Raw genomic sequence first — 26,200 nt, 5'->3', positions numbered from 1 at the left:
TAAGGGATCCTTTTTTGGATCCTTTTTTGGTCCCTTAAGTGGAAGAGACAGCATTTTGAGTATGTCTGTCACACAACTGGTTTGACAACATCAACCACTACCGCACTCCAGTTTCTTTGGCCAAAACTGCAGATTAGTCCTGGAGATTAACGATGCTTTTGGCTTCTATAAACCTTTCTCCACTGCTTTTTCCATCCCCACACAGCAACTGCAATTGACATATTATTGAATAAGGTTGGGACCTGCTCAACTCACATTTTTCTGCTTTTCTCCTTCCCCCTTTCCATGAAACTAAACTTTCCTTTATGCTTTGTTCTTCCTTGTCCTAGAATATTGTTTTCTTCTGGCTTCTTTCCTCCCTTCTTGCCCAATACAAGGTTCCTTTCTATTCATTTAACCTCATTCTTGCCAACCTATTGGGTAGCTGATACTGTAAGTGTTTCCATCCTCAAGAATTGCCCCCCCACCTTTTCAATATTGCCATTATCATACCCCTCTTCAGAAATAAACACCCTTCACCCTTAATCAATAGCATCACTTCACACCATTTTCTACTATCCAAATTTCTTGATCATGCTGCTGTTTTCGAAATCTTGGTCAATACTTGCAACCATTTCTCCAAGGAAGCTTCAGCCTTGAGTTCAGTACCTTTGTCTTTGGCTCAGTCATGCAACTTTTGATCCTCGAGGGCAACCAAAAAGGATAGTTGGATATGACTTGATAACTGTTTTAGGAATCCTGAAAATGAATGGAAGTTGTTGCATCTGGGATTGAATCAAATCAATGGGGTTCAGAGGACAATTGAAGAAATCAATTGAAGAAACCTTTGAAGAAATGCATCTTTACAACTTTACTGCAGTATAATTTCTCATTGGGTAGATAGATGGCCAATTCACTGCATGGCACAAGTGCGGAAAACGCACTGTGAAGACATCAGCACTCATATGCCAGATCACCAAAAGAGCACAAAATAGAACTCTAACGTCAAAAAAGCACAGAAGCTGGAAATGAGACGGAAATGGAAATTTATGGAAACACTCAGCAAGTCAGAGTTAATGGCAGCAGTTAGAGAAAATAAACAAAGAGAATAAAGTCAGAGCATTTGGTGAGTGAGAATACAGAAAAAAAAATGTAGGTTGTGAGATGCTGGGCTATAGCTCATGCCCAGCAGGTCAGGCTATGCTAATAGGGAGAGCAAAGAAAGGAGTCAATGCCATAAATAGATATCTTATCAGTCTCACTCCCCCCATAAACCCATTGACTGGATGACTTCCACAAGTTATCTTCATGGATTCACACTATCAGAAATATTCCCTTTATAACACCCTATCTGTAATTCCATTTGATATAAGGGTGAAGGGTGTTTATTTCAGCCCATTAAGTCCACACTGACTCTCAGAGCAATCCCATTCCCTAATTAATGTTCCCAGTATCCAATTCTCCCCATATTTCCATCAACTCTCCCCAGATTCTACCATTCAGCTCCACACTGGGGACAACTTACAGAGGCCAGTTAACTTACCGACCCACATGCTGGAGGAAACTGGGACACCTGGGGGAAAACCCACAGAGGGAGAAGGTGCAAAAGCATTGGAGGTCAGGACTGAACCCTGTCTGCTGGAGCTGAGAGACAGCAGTTCTACTCGCTGCAGCCACTGTGCCATCCCCCATCCCTCCCTCATCTTCTCCACAACTGAAAACTAACTTTTTTTCTTTCGTTCCCAATTCGCATGAAGGGTCCTGGATCTGAAATGTCAACTGTTTCTCTTTCAACAAATGCTGCCTGATCTGATAAATGCTTCCAGTGTTCTTTTTTAAAATGTTATATTAGTGCAAAAATAGACTTGTATAAAAATGGTACAACAAATCATTATTAAGCCATTAAAATAATTGTTGACACCCCCAGTATTAAACCTGCACAGAAAAATGAGAGTTACCGATTCCCAATGAACAACAGATGCTGGATTGAGTTTGCACAGTCAGATGCATTTTTTGATAACAAATATTTGAGACGTTCTACATGGATTGCATGGAGCTAGAAATGTTCACACCTTAGATTTTCGTAGTGGATGCTGACAGATTGAGTTTGAAAATAAGGTGCAATTCATGTTTATCACTCACAATAGATTGCACTTAACTTGAATGATGGCTTTTGGCTGAGAAGATAGGTGCTATGTTCCATTTAATGAATTTAGTGCTTAAGAGTATAAAACACCAGAAATACATCACTAACTGAGACTTTGTTGTAATGTAATATACAGCTTTTAAGTGATATTGGGGATTTTGTACAACAAACTAAAGAAACATTATTTGGCTACAACAAGTTGAAATAAAATAATTGGGTCAACATATTTTCAGAACTACAGATAAATTCTCAATCAACTGGGAGTTAGCCAACATGGAGCAGAATGTGGCAAGTTTGCAAATATTCCCCTATTTTGTATCTGCTATGAATTATTAACTGAAAAACAAACAATATATTCCCTAGTCACAAATAAATATAGCAGATAAAATGCAGAAAAAGAATCAATTAAGATCATGAAAGATGAGCTCCAATTTGCCCTAACCACCAAAATTTCAACTTATTTGCTAATGGATACAGCTGATATTGGCTAATGAAGTATGTTATATTAACAACTAGCACTTACACAAGTATCTCTCGTGGCTCAGTGAAGCAACCCTGTCTCGGAATCAGGAAGCTGGATTCATATCATGAGCCCATCTTCTACAAACCTGATCATAAAATCCAGGTTGGTGCCCCTTCCCCCACCCCCACCCCCGGTGCAAGGGAGTGCTGCACTCTTGGAGGTGCTGAATTTTTGATCAGATGTTAAACCAAGGCAAGGAGGCCAGATATGTTTTCAGTTAGTAGTAAAGGTAATGGCTAGAGGCAATGTTCCTTTATTAGAAACTATGTGAAGCAAGGTCAGGCTATGGTATCAAATGTGGACTGGATTACTTAAAAGAGAATGCATGAGAGAGACTTGTGTTCTGATGCCCTTGCAGCAATAACTGAGGATTACTTGTAGTAACTGTTCATTATGATGATTTGCTCCACATTGTTCCGATTCCAGCTGAGCAAGGGCCTCCCTAACAGCCAAACAAATCAACAATAGCATGTAGTAACATGGTACAGGAACCAATACCGTGAAACAGTCAAAGGTGCTTTGCAAGTGGGGTGATGAGGAGGTAATTAGTGTGGAGCAAGGACAGAGAATACAGCTTAGTAGGTGATTAAAGATATTGCTGATATTATAGGTGAGCCAATATGAATTCAACATAATTCTTTATGATATTATGAATTTTCGGAAAAGCCTGGAAATAATATAATAATAAAGTGGCTAAATACTGTGCATACCAGAAATGTAAAACGCAAAATGCTGGAAATACTCAGAAGCCCAGGGATATCATAAATGAAGTCTTGCTCAGGATAAATCCCCAAAAGTGAAAATATTCCAAAGCAGCATAGATGACAATAGACCATATGCAATCAATAGGCTAGTTTCCCCAGTTGACTGTTATCATTTTTATCCAACCTCAGTAAAAACCAATACCATATGTTACGTAGACAATGCTGTGCTTTGTCACAGTGAGCTAAAATAAAATTCTGCTGTGACAGAGGATGAAAAATTATCATTGTTTTTGATCAGTGCAACAATAGTTTACACTGGCAATTCCACTGAGTCATAGAATCTATCGAGATGTAAGAAACCACCAGTCTGAGTACTTCAATAATGCCCTTGGGCTGATTATAAAACTTTCCAACAAGTGAAGAATATTTCAGGACACTTCTTTGTTTTAAAGCCAGTGTTCAATGGAGACAATGGCTCAGATATCTGATATTATTTCTACTTTTTGGCTGTAACATAGAATTTAAAATGTGACTAATTTCATGGTCCATACTTTCTACAGTTGTTAGATGGTTTTGGCAGCCTGTTCTAAGAGGCATTAAGTTTTTTGAATATGCAATTGAGATGATCTAATGCTTATATAAGTATTCCTCTGTGAACCTGATCAGTGTGAATTGGAGAATGCCTCTGACAAAAAAAAAGGCAAGCTTCATATTAATCCAGGAGGCAGGGTAGTACTTCTGGAACCACTGAATGCCGGAAGATCACTGCTGAACCGAAACCAGTTTTGTTCTTCTCCTCCATGACCTACTTGACCACTGCTTTGGGTACAGGTAGCAATCCAAATTATTCCGACTGGTAACAACAGTATGGTGATGATGTAATGGCACCTTGTGAGGAAAGTGAAGAGGTGCAGAGTAAGCACCACGTCACTCACATAACACTGAAAACCTTTGAGAACCAGCTAAACCATACCCCTCGCTTATCTGGCTGACAGAATTGTCAGAAACTTTGAATGCTTCTTATATTCATCAATATCTAGAAACATTCAATAACTTCAAAAAGCTTGAGGAACATTAAAAAGTTAAGAAAAATTATGAAACATTCTGAACATCTAAAAAGAAACACTCAAATATTTTACCACATTTAATAATATTTAAATAAACTCTAACAATTAACATTTATTGTTCCTGGTAGCCATTTCTTACTGTTGGAATCAATGGAGGAGTGGTCTCCATGTCAGATAAAATCTGGCACAACTTGTTCTAGGGATTCTCCGCCATATGTAGAGAGGAATTGTTGCAACTCTGTCCCCTCACTAGAATCCCATGAGCAGACCAGTGTTGGGGATATTGTGAATCAATACCCCAGAGACCTGGACTGCTGATTGGAGACACAGGTTGGGTTGGAATTCCATCATGGCTGCTGGGGAATGTAAATTCAGCCAATTAAATGAATTCAGATAATTAAATAATCTAAATTACGAAAGGTAGTATTCATTAATTAAACTACATGAGACAATGGGAGGAAAGTAGGGCGGAGTAAACAAAGTCATTTTACTCAGAATGCAAAATTGATTTCAAGAACAGAGGAAACAAAAACAAACAAATTCTTCCAATAAAGTTGAACATTTTCTCCAGGAAAATGATGGATAGTTACATATAGGTTATGCACATGAAATCAATCTCAGTCATCTACATAAATCTGGTCACTAGTTTCATTGATGGGATGTTACCCAGTCATCTCCACATTGTCCTGAGAGTAGCTTTTAAATGAAACTAATATCTCTAATAGTGACCATGAATCTATCAGATTGCAATTAAAGCATATCTGGTTTACTAACATCCTTCAGAGAAGAAAATCTGCTGCCCTTACTCTTGCTAGCTTATATGTGACTCAAGACCCTCAGCAATGTAGTTGGTTCTTAGCTGTTCTTTGAGCAAGACATTCTGTTCTATCAAAACCCCCATGTTAAGTCACAATAAAAATAAAACCATACAGATAACCTAGCATTGTCAGAGGCACCAGATTCAAAAAAGGACTGGCACTCCAGCCCAGTCAATCCTGCAATGTCCACTTCTCAGACATATCAGGATGTGTCTAAATTGGGAGACCTGCCTAACAGAAGTCAAGCCTTCCAGAATTGCACTGACAGAATCATATCATTCGTTCAATGTCCCAAGCTTATTCATAACAGTCTCTGGATATGTCTTTGTCCCACCAGCACTCTGATCCCAGCAGAAGCACTGAGATAATGGCAGACAACTGGTGAGAAGTGGCTTGACTCTTGTCTGCACAAAATTGCATACCATCAGATCAAAATTGGGAGCAGAAAACCCATGCTGAATACTCACTACTATTCTCCTTTAGCTGATAAATCAGTGCTCCTCCACAGTGAACAACACTTGGAAAAACCACAGAGCAGACTCTGGATGAAGGGTTTCATTGCCCATCACCAAGAATGTGGCAACAACACTGGCTGGTCTGCACCTGTTCTGAAAAGCAAGGCTACCAGAATTGATCTACAGCAGGTAGTAAGAGAATTGAAAGAAGGGACAAACCTACTTGTTGCCATCTTCACCAATGCACAACTATGTGGACAGGAGTGACCACCACATAATCCTGTTATATTGAAAGATATTAATATTGTGCAGAATGGAGTGGTTTCAGAGCAGATCTGGCAATTAAAATGAGGAACTGTGAGCCATCAGAAGCAGCAGAGGTGTACGCCACCACAATCTGTAACCTCAGGTCCTGGTATATCCTTTACTCTACATTTATTATCAAGACACGAGATGAACCTTGGTTCAATGAAGAGTGTTGAAGGGAAGAACTGCCAAGTGGCTGATAATTCTCAACTTCCTCCTGAGGGTCCCATCATTATCGTATCCAGTTTTCAGCCAACTTACTTTAATCTCCATGATATCAGAAAACAACTGGGTGCATTGGATGCAGCAAAGGGTTTGGTAGCAAACAACATTGGCTGTAGAGCTAAAGCTTTCACTCCAGAATTAGCTGTATCTCTACCCAAGCTGTCCTTATGTGGTTACAACACTGGTATCTACTTGGCAATGTGAAAAATTGTGAAGGTTTGTCCTGTCCACAAAAAAACAGGTCAAATTAAATCCAGCTAGTTATCATCCCATTATTCCACTCAGCCTTAGGGGGTGTAGTGAACAGTGTTATAAACTATTGTTTACTTAGCCTTACAGCTAAAGTCTGCTTACTAGTGCTCATCTGGAGGATAATGGCTCCAGACCTCATGGACAAAAATGTTAAATTCCAGAGGCAAAGTGAGAGTGACTGCCCTTGATATTAAGGCAATTTGGCTTTGTATGGCATCAAGGAGACCTGGAATAGTTGGATCATACCTCATGAAAGGGAAATGGCTGCAGTTATTGAAGATCACTCATCCTGACTCCAGAACATTGCTGTGGTTGATCTTCAGGAGAGTGTCCTGGATTTGACCTTCTTTGGGTTTTCATCAGTGTCATTTTAAGGTCAGAAGTGGGGATGTTAACAAAATAAATCAGTTCATGCCCTTGTGGAATACGATCTAGAAAATGTTCAGACTTGGGCCGATAAGTGGCACTACACCTGTGCCAAACAGTGACCATCTTCAACAAGAGAGTGTCTACCACCTAGCCTGACAGTCAATCATATTACCATCACCATGTCTTCCATCACCAATGTTCTGAGAGTTTTCATTGACTAGAAATTGTAATTCTGCATCACCCCAAGCTTGACATCACTAGATCAAAACTATATCTTTACCTCACTTTTTCTCAGTGTCATTGGCGTTTTGCTCTCTGGACCTCAGCCTTTGACTTTAGTTTGTTAATGAACAAAATTTGGTCCATTAGTAATTAAAAGATATTTTATGTCAAGATGGGTTATCCCAAAATTGTCCTGGGCTTCACATGAAAATAAAGTGTGGGAAGGATGATTTATCTTTCTCAATTGATAACAATGCATCATCATTCACAAACATTGGAAAAATAATGTAGATTAATAGCTGCTGCAGGATATAACAGAACTTTACACAAAGCTATGGCCATCATGGAAATTCTATCTTCTATTAAAGGGATATGTGCACATCAACTCTCATGTTGATTAGTCCAATAAATCGTATCAGAAAAAAAATTGTCTGTTATATAAATCAATCTGTGACTGTGTTATGACCAATATGTAAAATTAGAAACAGTGTATCTTTTTGTATTTGTGAATATGAGCAAAACAGAGGTGGTGAAAAGGACAAAACAGGCCTAACTCTAATACCTCTGTTTTATATTTTGATTGGCATTTTAATTCATATTGGTAGCAGAAGAAAATTAAAAAGCTGTTGTAGAGACCCATTTCTTAAATATAGCACAGCAATGGTCCTAACGTTAATATGATTAGAATCCAGTTATTCTGACTGGAAACCACTGAACATAAATTACAAAATGTCGAAATAAGACCAATTATTCTTGTGTTAAAATACAAATTGTTTTGAAATACGATTGTGTATTCTATCAGCCATTGTTAAAATTTATAAGCAAAAATGTGTTCAACAGATAACTTCAGTTTTAAATATTTAATCTTGTCTTTTAGTAATTAAACAATAAGTTAGACCTCCTAATGGCTTTCCATGTGTTCATCACAGCTACCTGCATGAGTCGGCAGTAATTAAGCAATCTGAAGCACTGACTGACCCAGAGAGATAGCTATTACATAGTGTGGGTGTCCTTGAAACGTCTTCATCATCACACATTCTCTTTTCTTCATCTCACTGAAAGATGGTGTCAGCACTATTTTGGATCATCCTGTACAAGCGCATTTATTGAAATCTTACAAGGGTTGCTGCAGCAATGAGGCTGCGAGCACAACAGAGGGGTTAAGCAGCAAAACAATAAAAGTGGCCAATCCAGAGTTTTTCCACCATCGAGGCAAAACAAAAGATTTTGTTGGACTTTTTATTAAGGTTAAAATCTGATTAGCATCTGAATAGGCACACAAGTTGATCTCGCCTAGAAATCATTATGGCCAAACCCATGTCATTTAATGTCAGGAGCCATCAAAAATTGTGATAAAATTAATAGAACTCCGAATGATTGATAACCCAGCTCATCTGCCATTCTCCTGGAAAACTCCCAGTGGTCCAGCAGTGGGAAACAATGCTTAGATCATTTCTGAAAGGAGCCCATTTGAAAGATGTGCCTGTGTGCTTTAATTAGTTCCTGAACATTATGACAGCCTTCTCCTACAAAACTACATGATTTGTTTACAAATGCAGGCAGAAATGATGAACATTTCAGCTGTAACGAGTGATAAGTGGGCCATGGATTCATTTCTGTTTCTCGTCACAAATCCGAGTTAGGGTGAACGTTTCCTATGGTTTTTGCATTTATGCACACTAGAAAACTACAGGTGATCATTCAGCTGGTGAATGACCTTTGGGTCCAGGTACATTTGCTTCATGATAAATGTATGAAAAATATCACATTTGCATACTTAAGTTATTAATGGCTGTTTATTCAGTTAAAAAAAATAGAATGGCCTTAGGATGACAGCCATTCCAGTAGCACATGAGCACTTTAAAGTCAGCTTGAGTTAATATTCAGCTGGTTTACAATAATTGCATATAATAAAACAATAATGAATGGAAGGGTTTGTGATTATTGCAGTTTGTGCTTTGCTGGCATTTATTTTGGCACTAGATGAAGTGCTGTCATCAGCTTCTAGTTCATCAGACTACTTGTATACAAACGATAAATAAAATACACGTTTCTGAGGGATGAAAATGATACTTCCCTCCAGTAACTCTACTTCTCCATTGAACAAGACCTTCCATTGCAGGTTTCTAGGTTCCTTAAATGTTATTAGACTATTGCAAATGTTTGATTTGTTACTGGACCAGGGTGCCCTTCGCAGGGCAACAGTGCAAAATCATTTCTGCAATCTCAGGTCGTCACACATGGTGTAGTTGACAAGAGATGCATCTTGGTAAAGGGTTAACTTGCTGAATTACACCAGTAAATTCTGCAATTAACCATTAAGGGGCAATGCATACATGTACGTGGGGCTGTAATTCATGTTACAGAGGTAGAAGTTATATAGTATGAAGCTGAATTACAGAGTCCTGAACCTCAAGTGTTCTTACACCACTTGCTGGAATGGCAAATCCCTTCAGATCAGCGACTTCACACTCAACTCATACAACACCTTTTGTGTTGTGTGAAACTGGAACTGATGGGATATGTGAAAAACCATTTATCTAATTGGTTCAAAAAGCACCTTTTGTTGTATGTTTAAGGATTCCCACCATACCTCTCCTCCCCACACACAGCTAAAAAAGCTTTAGTTAATTTTTACTTTCTTATTCAACAAACTCAAGTAACATCAGCACTCTTGTTACAGTTTTGTACCTGAGACAGAATCAATTTTGGCATGGGGTGTGTACTAGGCTGATCCTGCGAAATAACTGAGCTAATTAATCTGTCTGCTCTGTCTGCTTCGCATTCAGTAGCCCAGTAAATCTAATAGGAAGCTTCATTGTGTAAATAGGTCAGCTACTCAACTCAAGTCAGTTATTAATCCAAATACTTCAAATCCCAAACCAAATTTGACCATAACATATGCCTTTATTATAATTAAAAATCAATGTCTAGGTCTGACTGCAGTTTGAATGTGCTAGTCAATAAACTATTATATACCATTATGCACCCTTTATGAAACCTACAGAGAAATAAATGATTAGCTGTATTTAGTTGTATTCAGACTATTTTCAATCTCTATAAAAAAATGTCAATTTAACGCCTACCCTGCCTAATAAGTGAATAGAATCACCATGTGGTTAAGCAATTAATGTCGTTGAGCATTTTATGAGTTAAATACTTATTGAAGCCTTAACAGAAAACTGCGAATTCTAACACACTAAGCCATCAACCATGTCCAATGCTGACCCAATATCTTGATACCAAACAACTCCATTTGTCCTAATGTAGGAGATTCTCACAGCCTACTCTTTACAAGATAATATTTCTTTTCCAGTCCTTTGGTAGCTTGTCTCTTTTGGGATAGAACAAATTTTGTGGCATTGAGGAAAAAAGAAAACTGTCCATAAGTCCATGTTAGTTCATCAGAATATTTAAAGAGAACATTCCTGCACTATAGATTTTAGATCATGATCTGCAGGCCAGGTTTCATGCACCCACTGGACAACACTGGCTCCTGCTTAAGCAACACCTTAGTTTTAATATTCCCATGTTTGTTTTCAAGTCCCTCTGTGGCCTCATTCCTGCTTATCTCTACTCATCTCGGTTCTAACCATTAAATTCTCTGTGATATCCATGCTCCTCTAATTCTAACCTCTTCAGCAGCTACATTATTAATTACTACATGATGGCATCTGTATCCTCAGCTGGCCAAACCCTAAATCTTTCCATTTCTCCATCCCTCCAAAAATACTCTGTGAAAACCACCTCTTACAAAATTTGGATTTTTTGGTCATAGGACCAGTTACACATTTGGCATTTGCCCTTAGTACATCTATAAACTGATAGCAACTTCGAGATTTCTTTAGCTTAATGTGGAAACTCTGGTTGCTGTCATAGAGTGAGGTCTCCTCCTTAACCTGCAATCTTTTGGAGCTTTCATTATAACTGAGGTGAACAGAGTAACATTTCAGGTATTTATCAACTATTCCTACTGTAAGATTTCCTGAAAATGTTTTACTTGTTGCATGAGATATTACCACAATTACTTAGCAAACTCAATGACCTCAGTAAAATTAATCTTATCTACATAGGGCATAATTTTTCCAGGTAAATATTTCAAAATATAATGTTGGACAAATTCTCCTGTGCTGTAACGCATTAAATGTAAGATGTACATTTTATGCAATGCAGCACAGGAGCCAGAGGAATTAGGTGAGAAACTAACTAAATACTTCACATCGTTTCTCACCAAGGATAGCAAGATCAGAGAGGGGTATTGAACTACTCTTTTGAAATTTTATTCCTTTGACCAAGTTTTGTTCAGTGCTACATTATAGGAGGAATTTCTACCCTTTAAACTTTAAAATAATAAAAAAAAATTTCATCTTTTAATAAACTTCATTTAAGATGCTTCAGTAAATATCTTAAGATGATGTGTTTGTTCCAGTCTTTATTTTGTGCACTGCCCCATTGTTTCAGATATTGTCCCAAATATTATCTCAGATTTTCCTGAGGAACGTGGATGGTCTTGAACTACCTGATGGGTGATTGCTGGGGTGGGCTTTCATGAAATACCGAATGTGGGTGTGCAAGAGGAGGTCTATAAGGGGCCACAAAATGTTCTTGGTGAGTAAGATTAAGGAGAATCCCGGGGCGTTTTATACATAAGTTAAGAACTAGAGGGTAGTTCAGGAGAGGATAGGACCACTCAAGGACAAAGGCAGGAATCTATGCCTGGAGCCAGAGGAAGTAGGTGAGATACTAACTAAATACTTTACATAATTTCTTACCAAGGATAGCAAGATCAGGGAGGGGTATGCTGATATCCTAGGACATGTTAATATCAAGGTGTTGGGTCTCTTGCAGAACATTAAAGTGATAAGCTCCCAGGTTATTGTGAGGCAAGAGAAAGGATTTCTGGGGCATTGACAGAGATCTTTGCATCCTCTTTAGCCACAGGCAAAGTCCCAGATGATGGGAGAATAGCTAATGTTGGTCCTTTTTTTAAAGAATGGTGACAGTGACAAAACAGGAAATTATAGGACAGTGAGGTAGGGAAATTATTTGAGCAGACTCTTAGGGATAGGATTTACTCACATCTAGAAAAGCATAGACTTATTGGGGATAGTCAGCATGGTTTTGTGTAGTTGAGGTCGTGTCTTACAAACTTGATTGAGTTTTTTTGAGGAGGAGACAAAGATGATTGATGTGGGTAGGGCAGTGGATGTTGTCTACATGGACTTCAGTAAAGCATTCAACAAGGTCCCTCATGGTAGGTTTTAAACTTTAAACTTTATTTATACAGCACAGTAACAGGCTCTTCTGGCCCATACTCTATTGGAAGTATTCTATAGACCCCCCCCCCCCCCCAACAGCAGCAGAGATGCTGAGGAGCAGATCAGGAGGCAGATTTTGGAGAGGTGCAAAAATAACAGGGTTGTTTTCATGGGTGATTTCAACTTCCCTAATATTGATTGGCACCTCCTTAGTGTAAAGGGGATAGATGGGACAGAGTTTGTTCTGTGTGTCCAGGAAGGATTCCTGACACAGTATGTGGACAGGCCAGCTAGAGGAGAGGCCATACTGGACCAGGTACTAGGCAATGAGCCTGATCAGGTTTCAGATCTCTAGGTGGATGAGCACTTTGGAGATAGTGACCATAATTCCTTGACCTTTACCATAGCCTTGGAGAGAGATAGGAGCAGATGATATGGGAAGGTATTTAACTGTGGGAGGGGGAATTATGATGCTATTAGGCAGGAACTTGGGAGCGTAAATTGGGAACAGACGTTCTCGGGAAAGTACACAGCAGAAATGTGGAGGTTGTTTAAGGAATACTTGCATGGGGCTCTGGATAAGTTTGTCCCACTGAAGCAGGGTAAGGATGGTAGAGTGAAGGAACCGTGATGTAGAATATCTTGTCAAGAGGAAGAAAGAAGCTTACCTAAGGTTTAGAAAGCATGGATCAGTCAGGGCTCTGGAGAGTTACAAGGTAGCCAGCAGGGAGCTTAAGAATGGACTTAGGAGAGCTAAAAGGGGGCATGAGATTTCCTTGGTGAGTAGGATCAACGAAAACCCCAAGGCATTCTACACGTATGTGAAGAATAAGAGGATGACTAGAGTGAGGGTAGGACCGATCAGGGATAAAAGAGGAGACATGTGCCTGGAGTCGAAAGAGGTAGGGGAGGTCCTAAATGCTTTGTATTTATCAGAGAGAGAGACCTTGACGTTTGTGAGGATGGTGTACGACAGACTGATATGCTAGGGCATGTCAATGTGAGGAAAGAGGATGTGCTGGAACTATTGAAAAACATTAGGATAGATAAGTCACCAGGGCCAGACGGGATATATCCAAGGTTACTACAGGAAGCTAGGGAAGAGATTGCTGCGCCTTAGGCGACAATCTTTGCGTCCTCACTGGCCACAGTAGTAGTGTCGGATGATTGGAGGGTGGCAAGTGGTTTTCCTTTGTTTAAGAAAGGAAGTAGGGATAACCCTGGGAATTACAGACCAGTGAGTCTTACTTCAGTGGCGGGCAAATTACTGGAGAAGATTCATAGAGACAGGATTTATAGGCATTTAGAGAAGCATAGGCTGATTAGGGACAGTCAGCATGGCTTTGTGAGGGGCAGGTCGTGCCTAATGAGCCTGATTGAATTCTTTGTGGATGTGACAAAGCACATTGATGAAGGTAGAGCAGTGGATGTGGTGTACATGGATTTTAATAAGGTGTTTGATAAGGTTCCTCATGGAAGGCTTATTCAGAAAGTCAGGATGCATGGGATCCAGGGAAACTTGTCTGTGTGGATTCAGAATTGACTCGCCCATAGAAGACAGAGGGTGGTCATAGATGGAGCATATTCTGCCTGGAGGTCATTGACCAGTGGTGTTCCGCAGGGATCTGTTCTGGGACCCCTGCTCTTTGTGATTTTTATAAATGACTTGGATGAAGATGTGGAAGGGTGGGTTAGTAAGTTTGCTGATGATACAAAGGTTGGTGGTGTTGTGGATAGTGTAGAAGGTTGCTGTAGATTACAACAGGATATTGATAGAATGCAGAGCTGGGCTGAGAAGTGGCAGATGGAGTTCAACCCAGATAAGTGTGAAATGATACACTTCGGGAGATCAAATTCCCAAGGCAGAATACAAGGTTAATGGCAGAACTCTTAGCAGTGTGGAGGAACAGACAGATTTTGAGGTCCACGTCCATAGATCCCTTGCCACACAGGTTGATAGGGATGTTAAGGAGGCGTATGGAGTGTTGGTCTTCATTAGTCGGGGTATTGAGTTCAAGAGCCGTGAGGTAATGTTGCAGCTCTATGGAACTCTGGTCAGACCGCACTTGAAGTATCATGTTTAATTCTGGTCACCTCATTATAGAAAGGATGTGGAAGCTTTAGAGAGGGTGCAGAGGAGATTTACCAGGATATTTCCTGGATTGGAGAGCATGTCTTATGAGGATAGGTTGAGTGAGCTAGGGCTTTTCTCTTTGGAGAGAAGGAGGATGAGAGGTGACTTGATAGAGGTGTACAAGATGATAATAGGCATAGATCGAGTGGACAGTCAGAGACTTTTTCCCAGGGCAACAATGGCTAACATGAGGTGACATAATTTTAAGGTGATTGGAGGAAGGTATAAGGGGGATTCAGGGGTAAGTTTTTTACACAGAGAGTGGTGGGTGCATGGAATGCACTGCTGGCAGAGGTTGTGGGGGCAGGTACATTAGGGACATTCAAGAGACTCTTAGATAGACACATGAATGATAGAAAAATAGGGGACTATGTGGGAGGGAAGCATTAGATGGATCTTAGAGCAGGGTAAAATGTTTGCACAACATTGTTGGCCAAAGGGTCTGCACTGTGCTGTAGTGTTCTATGTAACGAGTCCACGCCGCCCATTTTAAACACGTTAACCTACCCGTACATATTTGGAATGTGGGAAGAAACTGCAGCACGTGGAGGAATCCCACACAGACACGGTGAGAACGTACAAACTCCTTACAGACAGCAACGGAAATTGAACCCTGATTGCTAGCACTGTAATAGCGTCATGCTAGCCACTACACTACCATGTCGCCGCGGGCTGATCCGGAAGGTTAAGGGGCATAGGATCGATGTGGGCTTGGCAGATTGGATTCAAAATTTACTTGTCCACAGGAAACAGAGAGTAGTTGTAGAGGGATGTTATTCTGAGTGGAGGATAACTGATCCACAGGGATTAGGGCTGGGACCTCCGTTACTTGTTTTATATACTGTATAAATTATTTGGATGAAAATGTAGGTGGGTTGACTCATATGTTTACAGATGACATGGAAACTGGTGGAGTTGTCGATAGTGAGGAAGCTTGTCAAAGATATCACGATATAGATCAGTTGGAAATACAGGAGGAGGACTGGCAGATGGAGTTTAATCCACATAAGTGTGAGGTGTTGTGCTATGGGAGGTCAAATGTAAGAGGAAAAATGCAGTAAATAGCAGGACCCTTGGGAGCATTTATTTTCAGAGGGATCTTGGGGTGCAAGTCCAGAGCTCCCTGAGAGTGGCAACACAATTAGATAGGGCGGTAATAAAAGGCATAAGGCATACTTGCCTTTATTGGTTGGAGCATTGAGAATAAAAGTTGGCAAGTCATGTTGCAGTTGTATAAAACTTAGGTGGGGTTCACATTTGGAGTACTGTGTGCAGTTCTGCTCGCTGCATTACAGGAAGAATGTGGAGGCTTTGGTGAGGATTCAGAAGAAGTTCACCGGGATGTTGCCTGGATTAGAGAGTATTAGCTATAAGGACAAACTTTGATTGTTTTCTCTGGAGCATCGGAGGCCAAGGGGTGACCTGACAGGAGCATCTAAAATTATGAGAGGCACAGACAGGCTAGATAGTCAGAGTCTTTTTTCCCAGGTTGGAAATGTTAAATACTAGAGGGCATAGCTTGAAGAGGGGGGAAATTTAATTGAGATTTGCGAAGCAAGTTTTTTTTTTACACAGAGTGGGAGGTACCTGGAATGCACTGCCAGAGGAGGTGGTGGAAGCCAATACAATAGTAATGTTCAAGAGGCATTTAGACAGGCATAGGAACAGCAAGGGGATGGATGGATATAAATAGACCATGCACAAACAGATGTGATTAGTTTAAATTTGTTTCATGGTCAGGACAGATATCATTGGCCAATGGGCCTGTTCCTGTGCTGTACTGTTCTATGTTCTAACTGGACTGTTCTTGGAGTTCAACAGCAGAGCACAAACTTGTTTCAATTCTCTAGCACCTACACGACACAGTGCCAAATTGTGTTTGATAATGGATTGAGTTACTTTGTCCCCTGCGCTAGATCTGGGGTCACACCAACCTTTTGTGGTTCTGTGTCCCCGAGTGACCTCAGTATTGTAGTTCTGTGGCCCTTCTATCAGTGAAGCTGTGACCAGGACTCCAGGTGTCACATGCTGAGGGCCTGCCCCCAGCATGCCCCAACAGCCAGAGTTCATGTTGGTAAAGACCTCACCAGTGTTTTGAAATGTCTCTGATAATCAGGAGATTTTAAAATAATTGAAATCAATTTAAATAATTAACTAAATTGAAACAATAATACATGTTTCAAAACACATTAAGTTAATTAATATAAAGATCAGAGAAATTTTTTAAAAAACCGAATCTCATCATTTTACCGAAGGTTGGAAACTCCATTGAAAGGAAAGAAATCCAGACAAGTGTGAGGTAATACATTTTGGTGCATCAAATACTAACAAGACATGTACAGTAAATGGCAGGGACCTCAGGAATGTTGATAGCTCACTGTAAATGGTGACGCAGGTGGATAGAGTGGTGAAGAAGACACTTGCCATGCTTCCCTTCCTAGGCCGAGGTATTGAGTAGAAGAGTTGGGATGTCATGTACAAATCATTGGTGAGGCTGCATTTGGACTGCTGTGTACAGTTCTGGTCACCACACTACCGAAGGATGTGGTAGCATTCATGCAGAAGAGATTCACCAGGACATTGCCTGGAATGGAGGGCTTTACTTATAATGAGATTGAATAGGCTGGGTTTATTCTCATTGGAATGTAGGAGGCTGAGGGGTGACCTGCCAGAGGTTTCTAAAGTTATGAGGGGCATACACAGGGTGGATAGTCATAGTCTTCCTCCTAGGGTGGGGGAGCCTAACACTAAAGGACATAGGTTTGAATTGAGAGAGGGGAAATTTAAAGGAGATCTGAAGGGCAAGTTTTTCACACAGAGATTGGTGATTAAATGGAATTAGCTGCCGGAGGACTTGGTAGAAGTAGATAGAATTACAATGTTTAAAAGGCATTTGAACAGGTACTTGGAAAGGTGTAGAAGGATACAGGCCTAATGCAGGCAAACGGGATTCGTGTACGTAGGCATTACGGTTGACATGGATGAATTGAGGTCAAGGGCCCATTTCTGTGCTGTTACAACTCTATTGATGAAAAAACACTAGATACGCCAGCGATGGTAACGCTGAAGGGTGTGTTGAAGCTTGTCCAGCCATTCAACCCAGTAAGTTATGGAATGCCTTTGGACTCCATTGTGAGGTCAGGAACAGAGTGAGGGAACAAGTGCACTCACATTTGACCTCCAACCCATTCAGTACTTCTGTGCTAAATGCACAAACTGCAACTGGCCAGCAGTTCTGTACAGAGCCTCTGGCTAGGTGTTAGTACAATACAATATCTTTAGCTGTTGCACTTGGCTAAATACAAGTTGTTGTTTTTCTAAATGAGACCTATTTGATAAAGAGGAAACTTTCTTCTCTATGCATGTTCTCTCAATTGTTGGTTTCAATTTTATTAGAGTGCCCCATTTTCCTATTTTCTTTCACAGATTTTGATGCAGAGCAGATGCATTTATCAGAATTACTGTTCAACACCCAATGAGGCAGTCCTGCCTACTGTAATGCTATGTGAGCAGTATTCAAAATATCCACTAATTGTTTCTGCAAAATGTGGACACTTTTCACCTACTTGCTCCTTTTGGGGTATGATCTGACCCTGAGCTGAGCTACTAATCCCATATTCTTTCCATTGCCAAGACCGCCCTTTACTCCTCCAACACATCACTCAGTGCAGCCTCCACATCAGGAGGTCTGCTGACAAAACTCTCCAACATATTTTATCACTTCTGGGCTCAACAGTTCAAGGCCCCGCCAGCCAGACTTCCAACCTCCACCCTCAATAACCTTCAACTCACCCAATCCTCTGCTGTATTTACATCCTAACCCTCTCAAAATCCCACTCAGGCTCTCAGTCTTCAGCCCCAGAACTGCAGACCTACTTTGACTGCAGTCCCACCAGTCCTCCATTTTAACTTTATCATCCTGCTTTCCAAAGCCCCTTAAGGTCTCCGCTCTCCTGATTTCTGTAACCTGATCCTGCCCTAGGACCCTCTGAGAACTTCCAAGAATAACATTTACTTTAAATTAATATGGGATCCAGAAAACATTATAAAATCAAACCCAAAATGTCAGCTACGCATTCCATCAGATTATTGCTTCCTTATGTGGATTTTAATAACACTGCTGGGTGGCTGCGGAGCAAGCTGTTCTGTGCTCAGCGCTACACTGAATAGAATAATATCGTTGGGGGAAGGGGAAGGAAGATGCCAGTTCTGTAAATTGTCTAAGATTTTTAAAAAGTCACAAAGAGCATAGGAACTTCTTTATTACATCAAAGGGGGTTCCATTTATTTCAAGAAATAGTATTCAGTTGTAACATTTGCTAAGCTGGTGCTGTGGAATATTTCTCTGGTGCTGCCAAGAATATTAATTGTTTCGGAAGCTATTGTTTAACACAAATTCCTCACAACATCACTAGAGGGCTCTGTGATATGGCAGAAGATTGGCTGTTCTCAAATAAACCAAAAGATACTTCACTTCACAAAACAAAGCATTCTGATTGGTGGATAGGTATCCAATGATTTAATAAAGATAGCAAGTAACAAAAAAAACTTATAAATTTCCTATAATATTTAGTTCATTTAAAAAAAGGAAATACAATTATTATGTATATGAGATGAAAAGGTGAGAGATTGGAGGGTGTACATTTAAAAGTATACCAAATTAACAATGTAAACTGGGCCTTAAATGAAATAATATCATAATGTTTCCAATGTATCCTAACATTCAGAATTGATTCTTTCATTTAGGTCAAGTGGGTAGAACAGCATTATATTCACGATGTGGAAAAGCGAGACAAGCTTGTTTTACCCGATTTCTCATCACTTTTTGAAGACGGCAATCCTGATTCAGCTTTTGAATTACTAGGTACGTACCAAATAACACAACTCATTGTAAGTCAATATGAAATAATTTACCATCATAAAAGAACAAACATAAGGGATCTGACATCAGCAATTTGTAAACCCAATCACAGTTGTAACAGTGCTGCACTCAGTGCTATTGTATTGACCTTGCTTTAAATATATAGCTTTGCATTCTATATCATTTACCTACAAACATTTGCTTCCTGATTCTCATTTTGAATGTAGCTTATCTAGGCTAGTGGAGTAATGAAGATCCTACCTTTCAGACAATATGTTAACCTGACATGGTTGGAAAGGATCCCATGACAATATTTGAAAGGAAGATCCAGATATTTATGCCTGATCAAAATTTATCCTTCAATCAATATTACATATATAGTCCCGACTATTTCCACATTGTATCTTTGTGGAAGCTTGCTGTGCACAAGTTGGTTGCTGTATTTTCTACATTACAACAGTCACTGCACTTCAAGAGTAGATCATTGACTTTGAAACATCCTGATGTCACAAAGGGTGCTTCATGAATGCAAGCCTATCAAAATTGTTTCAATTAAGAATTAAGAAATTGTTGTGTTTGTTACCAAGCCTTTTTCTCTATTATCTCCAGCGTAATTAAAATATTAAAACTCAATATTTTTAACTAATATGCTTCCACCAGCATTTCAGAATGCTGCTCCAAATTACCCCCCTTTATGCATAACATATTCAAAACTACAAATAATTTATTGTGGTTCGGGTACATTGACTCATCATCCTAGTACTTTTGACAATTATACAATTGCAATATTACTTTGTTTAATTAAAATTTAGATACATCTTCCACCACCAATGCACACTTTATTTAGATTTTCTGTGACTTTTGTCTTGTTAACCTTATTTGCCCTTGATGAATCTCAGCTCTCGGTGATGACGAGGGTGAGTGAAAGGGCCACAGACCCTGTTTCTCATTAAGATACAGACTCACTTTCCATAGTATGTAAATCACTTGTCACTTTTCCTTGAGGTGGGATGTCCCACCAAGCTGGCCAGCTGGTTTCTGGCAAAGCTTATTTTGCACATATTGGGAGGTTCAATAGTCACCCAGGGCTAGGACTGAGAAATCACAATCACTGAACTGTGACAGGAGCATTTTAACTGCAGCTCCATTGAATTTTCTAAGGATGCGTATTATTATTATACACTGTGTGTTTCTGGGTTTCAATCCTTTCTCATGCTATTTTTAATATCCTGTTTAACACAGATACCCACATTCTCTGCCTATGTGATTCTAATTTATTATACAGCCTTCATTTTTAAAGGATTGAACACAGTAATTTACACAAAATGTGTTGAACATGGCATGGAAAAGAGCACAAGGAAAAAAATGAACCCACCAATGTTATTTCCTTCACCTGGAATAGAATGAAAAATCTCCATTAACATGACATTTCCTACTGTTTAGTTTGTTTAAAGATACAACGATTTCTTACCAGGGAGTATTTGGGTAGCCTCAGTACAAATCGTGAGCTGCTAACATACCTCTCTGGCTATCAATTTGCAGTTTAGCACAGATCACAGCGTAAACTTTTTCCAACATTGTTTCTTAAAGCTCATCCAGCTATAAGTTGGTTGCTGGCAGCAGGAAGGAGACAGGCTTGATGGTCATAAATGTGTAATCAATTAATCCTCAAAACTTTATGTTGTTAAAAATGGTCTTCAATCAGATATAGTCAAATCTGATGTTAGTTCATTTATCCACTACAGACAGTGGCACTTGCAATAGATTAAATCAAGGAAAGTTTATTGTTTTTTTTAAGTAGTACTATACTGAATTAATTATTCAGTTAGGAGGGAAAATTAATCTTATTTTTTTATATAACAGAAATATAGAAGAAGAGGAAAAGAAGAGAATAAAGAATAGGACAGGTAGATAGAACTTACAGATTTTTTAACACTGCACTCTGTGAAAGTGCTTGTCTAAATTACAAGGCACTCTTCATATCTGATCACTATGAAATTAAAGTTTGTTTTAACTGAATTGAATTGGAAATATTAAAAGTGATCTGTTCGGGGAGATGGGCATTCCCTGAATTTCATTGGGAATCTCATTGTTGGCTTATAATCTTGCACTTAACCAGATGCCATCATCAATGTGCAGGACATCATGCTGTCAATCAGCTCTGCTAGGATATTTGCAAGCTATGGCAACAGTGTCTATTTAAATCACAGGTTTCCTTTTCCTAATTTATAGTGATGAAATAAATGTAATCCATAAAACTACAATAAATAGGATTATGATGCAATATCATATGAGACACAATATTTCAGACCCCAAAATAAATTCAATTAGGCAGTGGACACATTTAACTTCGGCAGAATCTTTAACTAAAATCTTGATTCTCAAGTGGCCAGTTATCCATGCTGAGGCCTCGCAGAGTCAGCTTTGTCTTCAGAACTGATAAATGTGTTCTACTGTGCAGCCTTCAAACTTTTGACTGCAAGCCAAAAAATTGGATTTTGATGCAGCTTGCTTTTCACTCATGTGGTGCAAAAGAATTTTGCCAAGTTTAATGATCATGCTTGAAATCTGGTACCTTGTCCCCAAGATCCACAGTCACTTTTGTTAATATTTAACAAGAAGAATCAAGAAATACTGTGTCTTCATTGAAGTGTGAAATTCACAGAAGCAGAGCAAACTAATAAAAGGAAACTAAGATGGGAGAAAGGAGCAATTAATAAAGAAGAAATAAAGTTCAACAAGGACAAAGGAATAGAAAATAATGTAACTGATGTGTGCTACTTGATAACAAGAATGCTTGCTTTCACTTCTTATTTATACCAGTGTTCTGGACTTCTCATGAACTTTATCTTGCATGGCTTAGCCTGGTGTTAATGGGGCAAGATGGGGTTAAGGGCCTTAACCACCTTCTCCAGATGGTATCATTTTGAAATGAATCTCTTGAAAGTATGTGGCCTTTCCTCATGGTAGAGTTATTTCAATATTCAAATTGTGATCTGAAGGCAATGCCTATCACTTTAGATTAAATGTGATGTGCACATTTCCACTAGTAAGGAAGGAATAAGGTCCAGCCGAGATCAGTTGGATTCTAATTTTGTGCAGAAAGGCACCACATGGTCATTGCTTCAGACCATACACAAATAACCAGGCCTGCTGCTATTCTCAACCTGTGCACAATCATGAAGTCTTTTTATGTCATCTGTTTGCTAGAGAGGCTCGGTATATCTAGGTTTAAATCTGGTGAGCTGCATTGGGATGTCTGCTTGGCACGTTGCAGATCGTTGACCAACATTTGCAAAGCCATGGCTCAAACCTACTGTTGCTTCTGAGCTTCTGCTGTGGTTGATCAGTATGTTTAATCTATGCTCAAGTATTCAATACTTGACTCCCTCTTTTTTAGATCCCGAAGTCCTGATCTCTCTGACTCAATTGGCTATTCTCTGTCAATGAGTAAATAAAAGCAAACACTTGTACTTGAAATTTCGGAGAAAAATAAAGAATAACTTAGATGAACATAAACAATAGCAATGTATCAATATGATAAAAGCGTGAAAAGTTTTAATGGGAAAAGAGTTTGGATCATCAAAATTATTGAGAGATCATCCATCAGACAACAAACTACAAAATAATTGATGCTAGATTATCTGGATCAACTGAAACTGCATGAGGGTGAACTTATAAATAAATATTAGTAAATTGTAGTGCTGACATTTTGAACAATGGGACTCTCCTAAGACCATGATTTGCAGTGAACACCCATAAACAATATTACAAGATTGTGGGCTATGTAAATTACAATGCTGACATTTTGAACAATGGGCCTTTCCCATGGCTACTATTTGCAGTATAACACCCATAAACAATTTTATATGTTGTGGGGTGTGTAACTTGCATAGAAATCTGTAAAATACACAAAATAAATGCTTTAGTATTAGGATATTAAACTAAATCAAACTATCACACAGTTTGGTCTGGTGAAGTTTATAACATATAAAATGTTCCATTTTACATTATTATTACAATTTCAATGTTTTCCCCAATGGTCCTAAAGTGAGCCTCAGACAGAGCTCCATGGATGCCTGCTTTCCAATACATTGCCTATACTGCTATTATCAAATTCTGCATCACTCAAATTCTGGCTCACTCTTTCTTTCTGTACACATCAGAACTTGCTGTTTCTGCTAGTCATCATTTTGACTCAGTTTTCCTTATTCTTATCATATAGTCTGGCAAGTTGGGCATGCTCCCACAACCTTGCAATTTACAATGCATTACATGGACAAAGAAACACAGTGTGCTCATATTTAACTCCTTAAACCTATTTGGTCTAACCCTATCAAAGATGTTTCTTTTGTTCTAATTATTGCCTCCCATTTTCTCTCCTGCTAAAAGATATGTTTCTCTCTTTCCGAAGAAGGGTCCCATACTTGAACCGCTACCCATTTCTCATTCCACATATGCTGCCTGACCTGCTGAGTATTTCCAACATTTTCTGCTTTTATTTCAGATTTTCAGCACCTGCACTTTTTTTGATTTTCTGTTAACCTCAAGACATTTAGTTTAGAGTTTCAGTGCTGATCAAATGAGGTCCTTGTGTGCCGACAATATCGTCAAATATAACATAAGTAGTGCAGCCAAGATGCCTATACAAAGGATGGGAGTAGATAAAAGGGCTATTGTATGCACTATCACCACTCCTTGAGGAGTCCATTCTACATCACAAGGTGTAAGGACAGAAGTGGCTGACAGCTGCAGAAAGGAAAGACTAGAGTTTAGCCATTTAAGCAGCAGTAAGTCACCCACTTTGGCAGGTTAACTATCAAACTTGGGGTGGGGAACTGACTAACAGATTGGGGGAATTGACTGACGGATTGGGAGAGCTTCATGTGCCGGTTCCCACCATCATCACTGCTGCCCAGCAACTGAGTCCCTTTGGGGTGGGATTTCCCAGCTTCCCGCTGGTGAACCACTGCTCACCAAGACTGCGGTGTCAGCCGTGGGGTTTGTAGGGCAACCACAGCGGAGGCAAAGTAAGTTCTAAATTATTTTGTCATATTTAATGTTTTCATTATTAAGTATTTTAGTGCTTTAATTACCTATTTTTTAAAAAATATGTTCAATTATGTTTAACTTTTTAAAATATTTTCTTGACTTTTTAATGGTTTTTAGATGTCTCTGGATGTCAAGCACAGTTAAAAACAAATTTAAAAAATCAATTGCACCTTTTTAAAGCTGTTAGAGCCCCACCCCCATCAAAGGCAATCAGAGAGGTCTCTGGGCTGGGTCTTCTCACTGCCCAGGCAAGGGGGCTGGACAGTATGGAGGGTCAGCAAGATTGGCTTTGTTTATTCAGAGAAGTAGAGGGGCAGGTAGACCGTAAGGAGCAGGCTTGAAGTGGGGACCTTACTGGCGAGTTTCCATTCATAGAGTTGAGAATTTATGACTAGTTGGACACATATTTAGAGTTAAAGGGGTGAAGTGGTTAATTAAAGAAGATGTGGTTTAGGCAGCAGTAGTTTGCATTTATTTTCTCCCTTGCCCGAGAGGAAAAAGAAAAGGCTTGGTTTTAATTACATAATTATTTATTAATATTTATTTATTACAATATAAAATACAAAGATTTGAGATAGATTTTTTCTTCATTGCTCAAATAATGTGACACATTAGCTACTATATATTTTTCGCCTTGAAAGTGTAACTATAACCAGTGCCTCATAGTTTAAAGGACACATTTTTACTACTTAAATTCCAGCACACATCAAGCGTAACCAAACTGGGAAGTTAAGCAACTTCTGCAATAAAGTACTGTGGTATAAACTACCATGGAAAAGTCTATGCAGTTTGTTTTCCACAGTATACCTCAACACTTGAAAAGAAAACAAAAACTGCAGATCTTGGAAATCTGAAATATAGAACAAAAATTGCTGGGGATTCTGAGCAGATCAGACAGCATCTGTGGAGACATAAACAACAATATTTCAAGTCAATGATCCTTTATCAAATTATTGCCCAATTCACTGGCATGTCTCTTCAGAGGAACAAAGCATCATTATCCAAAACATTAACTTCCTTCACCACAGAAACTACCTGACATATTGATTTTCCAAAGCATTTTCAGTTTATATTTCAACTCCTATTTGCCATTACTACCTGTATCATACATGACTTTTTGAGTTTGTTGCTCAATTTGAAGGTGTTCCACTACTATCATGGTATACTGATATGCAAAGGACAATACCCTCATTCAAAGTGTTTTATGTGCATTCATTAGTTTGGTTGATTGAGGAAAAGCATATCTCAAGATTAAGACCTCAATATTGTGATCTACTGGGCAGCAGTGATTCATGGCTTCCTATACACTTTTCAGACCTGGATTCCCTACGTCATGCACTTCAAGGCACTGGAAAAATATTACCAATACTGTCTCTGCAGAATCCTTCCAAAGCACCGAGCAATATAGACAAATCTAGGCAAGGGAGAAAATGAATGCTAATTTACTGCTGCCCAATCTACATCTTCTTGAACTGACAGCTCCACTCCTATAACTCTAAATTTCTGTCCAGCCATTCATAAATTCTCAACTCTATTAATGGTAACTCGGCAATAAAGTACTCACATTCAAATCTACTGCTTACAGTCCAGTTGCTGCTCTACTTGTTTTGTTCAAATAAGTAGACCAATGTCAGTGTCATCTCCTAAGCCAATGCCTAACTGTTGAGGTCCTGGTTACACTCAAGTCAGCTCTGTTGGACTAGCCAAGTAATTCACGTAGATGAAGTGAGACTTCAGAAACAGGTACTATTCTGTCATGAGAAGAAATGACCAGGTAGACAGGATAAGATTCAGGGATGAGCTCAAAACCCCTTTGAGGACATGAAACA

At 39.2% G+C, this 26,200-nt stretch overlaps 1 protein-coding gene across 2 annotated transcripts in view; it reads left to right on the top strand.

Annotated features, from left to right (window-relative positions):
• LOC127575884 (PC3-like endoprotease variant B) overlaps positions 1-26,200 on the top strand; it is a 591,287-nt gene that overhangs the window by 201,429 nt on the left and 363,658 nt on the right. For both annotated transcript variants that reach the window (XM_052026095.1, XM_052026094.1), the window contains exon 4: positions 19,205-19,322. In XM_052026095.1, the coding sequence (XP_051882055.1) occupies positions 19,205-19,322 (118 nt within the window). The remainder of the gene's footprint in view (positions 1-19,204; positions 19,323-26,200) is intronic.

Source organism: Pristis pectinata, chromosome 11 (assembly GCF_009764475.1).
Source record: "Pristis pectinata isolate sPriPec2 chromosome 11, sPriPec2.1.pri, whole genome shotgun sequence".
Taxonomy (NCBI): domain Eukaryota; kingdom Metazoa; phylum Chordata; class Chondrichthyes; order Rhinopristiformes; family Pristidae; genus Pristis; species Pristis pectinata.
The sequence above is the reverse complement of the archived record's forward strand: the minus strand, read 5'-3'. Positions and strand labels throughout refer to the sequence as shown.